At 40.2% G+C, this 10,319-nt stretch overlaps 1 protein-coding gene across 1 annotated transcript in view; it reads right to left on the reverse strand.

Annotated features, from left to right (window-relative positions):
• Positions 1–10,319, reverse strand: part of LOC106522373 (plexin-A1) — a gene marked incomplete in the record, with an annotated part of 278,427 nt that overhangs the window by 1,224 nt on the left and 266,884 nt on the right. The window contains 5 exon segments of the mRNA XM_014015353.1: positions 3,163–3,353; positions 5,776–5,872; positions 5,979–6,082; positions 7,603–7,762; positions 8,339–8,485. Of these exon segments, the coding sequence (XP_013870807.1) occupies positions 3,163–3,353; positions 5,776–5,872; positions 5,979–6,082; positions 7,603–7,762; positions 8,339–8,485 (699 nt within the window).

The following is a 10,319-nucleotide window of genomic DNA, read 5'->3' on the forward strand; positions in this document are numbered from 1 at the left end:
ACATTAAAAATACATTTACTTACAGTAAATATGCCCCTGGGTGCATTTTTTTTGGTCCTAGGACTGTTTTTTTAAGAAGTACATACCCAAAGTTGAGTAAAAAAACCTTTAAAAGTGAATTTTGCATAATAGGTCCCCTTTAATCATCTCTTATTTTTACTGTGTAATGTAAACATTTATTTATTTACAGTATCTTTATTTAACCAGGTAAGTCTGAGATTACAGATCTCTTTTACAAAGGAGGTCTGGGCCTGAAGGCAACCGATTATACTTGTTTTTGGTCTATGGGGGAAACCAGAGAACTTGGAGAAAACCTACAAACCATGAGGAGAACATGCAAACTCCACACAGAAAGACCCCAGGTCCAAACCGGGGATCGAACCCTAGACCTTCTTGCTGTGAGGCATCAGTGCTAACCACTGAGCTTTCTGTAATATTCWGCAACGCTTTATTGAACAAAGTTTGAACATTAATTTACTTGAGTAACTGCTTCACACTGACATTACAAGCCTAAATTGAAGAAATGCCTGWGAGATGTCTGGTTTTAACATTATAAATGATACAAGAGCAGAAGCTGGGATCTCATGTCTGACAAGCATTTTGACATTTCAAACAGGTGGTGTTGCCTTATTATAATAATCCTTCTGACCTTTGTTTCATTGGATGTTGTGTTGTTTTTATTTTACTTCACATTTATTTCGGTCACTGTTCTGTCAATCAGGTTCTCCTTAATCAAACCTGACACCTAAATGCAGCATCGGAAAAGAATCAACAGAAATCCTGAAAAGGAACTTTAGTCTTTGAGCTTGTAGGATGATTTTTTTTCACTACTAAAATCAATTTTTTGAAGGTTGTATTAATCCACCTCTGCAACATACAACACCACTGACTTTTGGCCCAAAGGTTCATATGGTCAAGGTGGCACACAAGCAAAAAGACAAAGTCACGGTGAAACAAGGACAAGATGTTCTTCTAAATTTAATTTACCTTTCTGGGTTTTCTTTCCCATCATGCGTGACCAAATCTTGAATCCCTCAACAAATTACCTGTCTCCTGACAACTCCTGTACCAACCTCCCTGCAGTCTGCACTCCCAAGCCCACCTTTTATTAATCTGTTTTTTTTTTATTATTACCAGTGGAAATTGAAAGGCTAGCTTGCTTGTAACTGCTGCCCATTGCTCTATTTTCCTCATGCTTTTTATAATAAGGTCAGGGATGGTGAACTGGGAGACGATGAGGGATGGAAAGACAGTGGAACTGTTGCAAAGTTTAAGATAAAAAAGGAGGGGATCTTAAGAGGTTGGTATTTAAAATGAAATATAAATCTTTATGTATTGAGATAAACATTTTAAAAATCTGAAATATGAAGAAAAGGATCTATATTTTTCAACTTAGAAATTAATTTAAAGTTGATATCAAAATGAAACAAAAACAGTCATTTTGTTTTAGTTAAATCRATAGAACCCAGAGCTTTACTTTTATAAGCCATTTATTAAAGTAAATCTTTACAAAAAAGGAAATTCTGTTAATTTTATTGTTGTTTCAAGGGTCATATGTGACCCATCATATTGAAACAATGATTAAGTCTAAAGTTGGGATGTGGAGAAATAGGCAGATACAGTGTCAACAAATATTGCATTTTGTCAAAATATAAGGAATAACTGCCTTATTAATGAATCATTTGAATGAACTGTCTGTGTCTAAAATATAATAAAAAAATGAATCACTTTTTTGAGCAGTAGCAACAAAAAAAAAAAACAGATTTTGAGGAAAAATGCTTTAAAATTTTGAGATCTCCCCTGCGAGCTAGAAACATTTTTATTTCTTTCCAGCTGGGAAATCTCAATGTTCACATACTATTTGAGGTTTCCTCTTTATGATGACTTCAAAATATTTCTCATTAAAATGACCTAAAATTAGGATTCAGACCAAATATTAATGTGTCATCGTAACCAACGAGACAAACTAAGTCATATCTCTGGATCTGCTTAAATCAGAATGATCCAGGTAGCAAAATGTAGCTTTTAAAGCCAGGAAAATGAAAATGAGATTAGGTCATTTTGACCAAATTTGACTTAATTCTCATTTCAATATGGTGGGTGACATATGCAGACTTAAATAAACCACTTGGATATCATTTTAGCTGTAGGTTTGATGATTATTTCATGGGGCAGTAGTGGAATTTCTTCCCTTACTTTGCACCCTTACCCTCAAACGTCTACAACACACACACACAAATGTATCGTTAACACCTGAAGCTTTAATGATGCAATTTATGGCATTTTATGCCCAGTTAAGTATCTGAAAACACAGTGATTTAGAAGCTACTACTACTATTATGGAGGAGTTTAAGTATCTGGGGATCTTGTTCACGAATGGGGGAAGAAGGGAGCGGGAGATYGACAGGCGGATTGGCGCAGCGTCTGCTGTAAGGCGGGCGCTGTACCAGTCTGTCGTGGTGAAGAGAGAGCTGAGTCAGAAAGCGAAGCTCTCGATTTACCCGTCGATCTACGTTCCTACCCTCATCTATGGTCATGAGCTTTGAGTCATGACCGAAAGAACGAGGTCCCGGATACAAGCGGCCGAAATGGGTTTCCTCCGCAGGGTGGCTGGACTCTCCCTTAGAGATAGGGTGAGAAGCTCGGTCATCCGGGAGGGACTCAGAGTAGAGCCGCTGCTCCTCCACGTCGAGAGGAGCCAGTTGAGGTGGCTCGGGCATCTGGTAAGGACGCCTCCTGGACCCCTCCCTGGTGAGGTGTTCCGGGCACGTCCCACCGGCAGGAGGCCCAGAGGAAGACCCAGGACACGCTGGAGGGACTATGTCTCTCGGCTGGCCTGGGAACGCCTTGGAGTTCCCTCGGAGGAGCTGGAAGAAGTGGCTGGGGAGAGGGAGGTCTGGGCCTCCCTTCTGAAGCTGCTGCCCCCGCGACCCGACCCCGGATAGGCGGAAGAAAATGGATGGATGGATGGATGGATGGATGGATGGATACTACTATTATCAGCAGCAGAATACATACTTAAAAAAGGTTTTAATTTGAGTTTCAGAGGTGAGTTTTAGCATTTCTTGTCTCATATAGTGTTGGAGGTTCCCACCACTCTGCCCCGAAAACAATCAGCTTTTAAAAAGAGTCTGCAGTATTGTTCAGTCCAGTTTCTCTTACTTTTGTGGCCAGCAGCCTGGTCAGGTAGATCTCAGAGACCATCTTGCTCCCTCGGTCCCCCTCTCTCTGGTCTGAGTGGTCGTGGTTTTTTACCAGATGCCACAGTTTGGTTCCACTCTCCAGGTCAGGTGTGATCATAGGTGTTCGTGACCGTAGGCTATCCGGACTGCTGGCTGTCCTCAGCATACTCTCTAATTATAGACACAGAAGATGGAATGACTTTAAATAATTTCATTACCTCTCTCTTGAAATCATGTTATTCTGCAAGAAAAAAAGAAAAGTTCTGAGTGCCTGTTTTCACCGACTCTCAACTGCCAGAAACACMGAATTTCTTAAATAATTCTCACCCCCTCGTTTGCTCTATCATCTATGTCTCTTTTATTATTTATGGTGAAAGTGTCAATGCTGATTAGAGCGAAGCAGGGCAATGTCTGCAACGGCTTCTTTTAGGTTAGCAGGAGGAGAGGGAACTGGGGAGGTGAGGTGCACAGAGGAACATGATTATCTGCTCAGAAGTTGTTGCTTCTGGGGTAGAAAGGATTGAACAGAAGTGGTAGAGAAACAAAAAAGGAGAGAGAGATTCTTATGCATGTTGCAATCCTTCTGTGTTTTGTGATAGAAGTGTGCATGATGGAAAAATGAGAAAGTGCGAAAGGAAAGACAAGAAAAGGGGGCTGTGAGCTAAATGGACACAGAAACAAAAATGTCAGGAGAAAAAGGGTGCAATAGAGAGTAATGCAAGAATATGAGATAGAGGAGTAAAAAAAAGACAGAGTGGCCTGGTTGTATTGTGGTATCTTTCTCAAGTGATGTTCTGAGCAGCTTTGAGTCCAAACTTATCGGGAATTTTGGCAGTCAACATTTCTGCCAATGTAAATGTAAAAAATCAGCATCCATACACAACCAGAAGCTTATGTAGTACAAAATGAAAAGAATTTTTTTTTATAAATTTATTAAATTTGCTGTAAAATGAGGACTATGTCCAAATAAATATTACACTTTTCCAAAGCAATATTTTGTCATTTCTAATAATCTGCTCATAAACACGGCACTATTTCAAGAAAAGTTTTCATCCATATGAAAACACTGAAAACACACGATGTAAAAGCTATGCCAGGCCTACATGTGGCACTCCAACACTGCCACAAAAGTACAGCAAAAACAGCAAACAAGCTGGCGCAGAACACTTGAACTGTAAACACAAGAATTATAAAACAAACAAAAAAAAAAAACAAAAAAAAACAAAAAACAAAAAAAACAGAGAGCAAAAACCGAACCATTTTTGTTGACTGACAAAGTGGAAAGTCTACTTTAAGTCACAATAAATGTCTGGACCACAAAAGTGCAAGTTGAAGTTCACCGAGAGTTATGTTGCTTTAAAGTGCATGTGACATCCAGTTTTTGTAATGAATATGAATGTACTTTTGGAAAGATAACGCTGATAAAATATTGCTAAATAAATTTCACACTGCTGGGATGAACAGTTGTTGAGATATTTGCATGTTTYGTAACAGGAAGTGATGTCGAAGGGGAATGTGAACAGAGCATTGCTATAATGTCTAACAACAAAGACTGTAGAGAAGAATCTGATGTTTCTTTAGCTTATTTTAAGTCACTATTAGAGATATGAAGAAGAGTCAGAGTTCAAATAATATTGTTCCGATAAACAGAGTTTTCTTTCTTAAAGAGCTCCCATTTGATGTCACTTCCTGTTTCACTTTGACTGAGTCAAGTTCAAAGGAAAAAAATGCCACTTATGTGACAAAATGATTTAAATAATGAGTATTATGCCACGTTTCTTAAATAAAAAGACGTTTTCTTTGACTTTTTGTATCTGAAGGATGTACAGGTCTCAGGCACTTTAAGGATATCACAGCTTTCTTCAGTGTTGTTTTGTGGTGTTTTAGTATTGTTTTGTTTGAGCAGAATGTCAGGCTTTTTGAAAAAAAAAAGAAAACACCATCTAACTTCATAAACTTTATTCTCCTAAAACTAAATGCCGCTCACCACTACAGCTCCTTCAGTGCAGGTGTTCTGCGATGCACTCCTTTCAGGCATCTTTATTCCTGCTAATAAAATCTACATAACCTGAAAAATCTCTTAGTCGTGAGGCAGATTCTCTCCACCGCTCCTGGTGAGCAGCAGATCAGTAGTGGTGATAGCATYGGTGGATGTGTGAGGGTTAATACCCACTCAGTAAGAGTGCAGCGTTTCTTTGTTTTTCTTTACGCAAGGTAATTTACTCTGTAAATAATTTGATTCTCCACTGAAGTGTACGCATATTGGARCTCTATCTTTGTGACTTCTAGGTGTCCTTTCTCTTTTTCACTCTGTCAGCCAGAGATCGAGGTGTCTGCTTTAATGCCCGTCATTTATGGACTGCTTTGGAAATAGCCGTGGAATAGCCTTGGCCTGAGTTGATGACATTGGATATAAGGGATTGCTGTTCACTGAGTGGGGGGCAAAAATGCAGCCCAATCACGGCCCTGACAAACAAAACGTGAATGAATGAGAGTTCAAAGGTGTAGACGGAATGTAGGCAGATAAAGAAATGGGAATCATTGGCAGAATGGTTTAAATAGGATCGAGTCAAGTTGAGAATTGGAGTCGTACCGTATCTGCTGAGGCTCTTTGTGAACGTGGAGGAGTTGGAGATGTTATATGCAGAGTTCTGCTTTGGCACAAGGGCAATCACTGAGCCATCTGTTACCTGGACAACAAAAACACGCACTCAGTCTGWGAATCCTTTTTTTTATACTAGTTCTTATATGCAAGTGTGTACCGAAGCTCGTGAAGCTTGTTTTGTGTTTGTGTACCTGATAGTGAGCCAGCGTGTTGAGTCTTTTCCAGTCGTTGTCGATCTTAGTTGTGACGTCTTCGTCCTGCAGAATGATTCTGGCCATTCGACCCTGACGCCATTCTTTAAACAGAGGGAAAAGCAACTGAGATTGAAGAGTAAAAGACAAAAAAAAAATCTACGTTGCTTTTAATCAGTGAGCTTTTAATCTTTTTTTCCTTTGGTGGGGGGGGTATTGTTCTAAATGACAACCTTTAGCAGCTTTTTGGATGATTGCTGCACAGACTAAAAGAGCACATATTCAGATGAATTTTTAATGTTTATTGTTTTTTTTCTTTTTTCCCCATTTTTTTTAATTTTATTTTATTTTCTCATAGGCACATTGTAATTTGTKGGTGAATTGAGCTGCTGCCTGTCTTGGTCAGGACACTCCTATAAAAAAATATTCTGAATCACGTGTGCCTAGTTCCTTGATTTTGGGAGTTCGTCCGATACTTGGATAAGATCGGTGAAAGGGATCAGCTTCTCATCTACCTCCACCAGTTCTGAAAACCAGTCACTGTCCTCTTTTGCTCTGCTGTGAGCATTACTTAATGTCCAGGTAAAACAAGTTTGTATTGATTCAAGTGTATTGTTGAATGTTTTTTAATAAAATAAGATGATAACACTGAAGGTTCATTGTGACCTTATAACACCTGACAGTTTCAAGGTGTATTCACACCAGGAAACTCCTTTGGTCTGGACCAAATAGCGGACTTTATTTTTTCCTTTGGTGCGGTTTGCATTCAAATTGTGCTTTTTGGAAATTGACTATAATTTACAGTGGGGTGTGAAAATTTGGGCACCCTTGTTAATTTTCCTGATTTAGCTTTATAAATCATTGATTGTTTGGATTAAAAATATCAGTTAAATATATCTTATAGGGAACAAACACGGCAATATTTGAGAAGTGAAATGATGTTTATATGATTTAAAGAAAGTGTGCAATAATAAGCGGAGGCCTCCACCTYTGTTTAATGATGGATGTCCATCATTAAACAGAGGTGGAGGTCTCCGCTTTCAGTTGCCCCCCTCCTACAGTGCGGCTATTGCCAGTATCACTCCACCCACTGTTAACAATAGGTGTTAATTAGGTGTCAACAATAGCCATGTGATGTGAGTATCAGTCACATGGAGGCAGTGTTTAAAAGCCTGAATTTTGCCTGAAACTCTCAGACTGAAGAAGTCTCTTGGAGGAGAGACGAAACGTTTCATTAGAGAWGAACCCGTCCAGAAGACCTATACAATTTTTTTCTTTTTGATATACTATATATATTTACTAGTATCSACTAGAAAACTGCTTTCGGTGCACCCCTACAAGAATCACATTTTCTGGTGAAACGAAATTCTAAGCAAAATCAAGCAAAATGCAGCTGCTGAACCACAATACAATACCTTCATATGTCGATGGCAATACTCTGTAAAGTTTATTAAAGTCCTCCTAGTTGCTAAAGGATTTGCCATAAAAAGTGTACAGAGTTTAAAGGTGCTACTGAATAAGTGAAAGAAGCTAAACAGGCTGTCGGCCACAGCGCACTGAGCTTTTATGGTTGTTAATAATGCAGCTGTAATATTGATGCACAGAGAGAACAGCAAATTTTTACCMAGGTCCATATCTGAAGCCTTTGGTCGTTGTGAATACGGGCTTCCTTTATACACAGCATCAAGCAGCTTCTCTTTGACCTGAGTGATGGTGTCGCAGTTCAGACATTTGACCGTCACCTCAGAGGCATTTTCATTCTCAGGGTTTACACAGTGCAACGTCTGGGAGGAAAACAAAAACGGAAGGCAGACAAAAAGGAATTAGGCATAAGCAATATGACAACGTGAAAGCAGCAAAGTAGTGAGATGTTGGAATCATTGTTTAGATGCATTCGAATGTACCCGAGAGCATTTTAACACCTATGCAGCAGCTATTGTAAACCCTGGTTACTTTGCGAGTGTGTTTAGGTACATAATAACCCAGCATTCACACTTGGGTGCCGATCAAAACAACTAAAGTAGATTCTTCTGAGTGCCAGTATGTTTTCAATCCAAACCTCAAGTGCTTTGTTTGGAAATACAACATAGTTAACACTGGGCAGCAGATGAGTCAGTTCTGAGCCAGGTCACATCCCCACTCCAAACAAAACTAATGCTGAAGTGCTATGTTTACCCACAAGTCTCTGCTGCCCAGCCATATCCCGGCTAATCAAAGAAACGGTCTTCCAGTCTTAAACAGCTGATTAGACTTTAGAATCTTCTTCAACGTCAAATCTGACTGAAGCTTAAAAAAAACGAATCAAGTGATTGAGAGCAAAGCGGACCAAACGAGCCAGGAGACGCAGGATGTTGACTGACCAGTGTTTTGTAGTCAATCTGTTGCCTGATGAGCTTGTCCTCGCTGAGAGAGTAGCGAGCTTCTCCTGTGATGGCGTCAATGGGTCCTTTCTCCATCTGCTGCTTGATGGCACAGTACAGCATAAACAGAGGCTCTCCAGCACACTCCTGGTGAGGGAGAAGGCAGACAAATATCAGAGTTATCAGCAGTTCAAGCAGAGTGAGGTTTGCCTTTTGGATTGTTGAAATTGAAACAAACTGGGGAAAAAATGTTTACGTGATCTTAGATTATTTTTAAACCCAGGTTTTATTATTTTTGTCTTACACTTTTTTGTATTTTTTAGGCTTACCCTGCATGATGCTGTCATAGTCGAGCATAAAAACTAGACAGGGTAAAAAAGTCCATTGAAAAACTTTTAACCATTGACCTAAATCACTTTAAAGAAGTGTGGTAGCTTGTACCATAGACAAAAAGTAGGGAAGATTTAAAAGACCAGAAAAGGTTGGAAGGCCCCCTCCGGGTCGGGGGAGAGTCTCCACCTCAAGTGGAGCAGTTTAAGTATCTGGGTGTTTTGTTCTTGAGTGATGGTAGGATGGAGCGGGAGATAGATCAACGGATCGGGGCCTCATCCTCAGTAATAAGGGTGTTACTTCGGTCAGTCGGGGTGAAGAAAGAGCTGAGTCGAAAGGYAAAGCTCTTGATTTACTGGTCTGTCTACGTTCCAACCCTCACCTGTGGTCATGAGGCGTGGATGATGACTGAAAGAACGAGATCCCAGATACAAGCGGCCRAAATGAGCTTCCTTCATAGGGTGGCCGGGCTCAGCCTTAGAGATAGGGTGAGGAGCTCCGTCATCCCGGAGGAGCTCCTCCGCATCGAAAGGAGTCAGTTGAGGTGGTTCATCTGATCAGGATGCCTCCTGGATGCCTCTCTTTGGGGGTGTTTCGGGCACGTCCCACTGGTAGGAGGCCCTGGGGAAAACCCAGGACTCGCTGGAGAGATTATGTATCCTCTCTGGCCTGGGAACGCCTCGGGGTTTTCCAGGACGGGGTGGAAAGTGTCGCTGGTGAGAGGGATGTCTGGGTTTCTCTCCTGGACTTGTTGCCTCCGTGACCCAAGTACGGATAAGCGGAATGGAGATACTTATAATTTAGGATAACATGATTTGCATGAAGKGTCATTAAATGGTATAACTGACTGCTTGGATGTTTGTTGTGTATGTTGAGCATTGTGTSTACAGCAGCACATGTACAGTTGGACAGATAACATGAAAGAACAAATTACAACCAGATTGTCTTTCTGCTCTGCCTCCTGACGAYCAGAAAGAACAATTATCCCAACTTTTTATACTTCCCTTCTACTCGCTGACCCCAACTTATTTTGAAGGCGATTCGTCAAATGAAAAGACCATTACATCACACTTCAAAAAAATTTTTTAGAGTTGTTCTATAAATCTGTTCAGACCTCACAGTTGAGCAGCCACAGATGTTAGACAGTAAGTATGTTTCCTCCTCCCTCCCCTTCAAAGACACATGCCAATCAATGGTGTCATTAATCATCACTTGGTCCCAAGGAAAAGACTCCCAGCTGAAGTAGTTGCAGTTTAGAAGGGAGAAAGAAGACACACGACGACCAGTACTCATCCTGACAAGTGTTTAATGACTGACCGTGCAGCGCTCGGGGAGATCCTTCAGACTGTGTGTTGGAGATTCATGAGGTTCAGACGAGAACAAAAGTATTATTTTATCTGCCGCACCTTCAAGCACACTCAATAACGTGTTTCTTTTATGAAACATATTCATTTCTTTTTTAAAACTAATTTCTCTTTTTAATACCAACATTAATAACAATATTATCACTAATACTGCCATTACATCATTTGTTCTTCCTTGTGCCTGTCGCATTCACATTGGGTTGGAAAATTAATTTGATCTTGTACGTCAATCATTAGAGTATGAGATTTGCATTTGATTTCCTGTGCAATAAAGAACCATGTATATA

Source organism: Austrofundulus limnaeus, unplaced genomic scaffold (genome assembly GCF_001266775.1).
Source record: "Austrofundulus limnaeus strain Quisiro unplaced genomic scaffold, Austrofundulus_limnaeus-1.0 Scaffold128, whole genome shotgun sequence".
NCBI classification, from domain to species: Eukaryota; Metazoa; Chordata; class Actinopteri; order Cyprinodontiformes; family Rivulidae; genus Austrofundulus; species Austrofundulus limnaeus.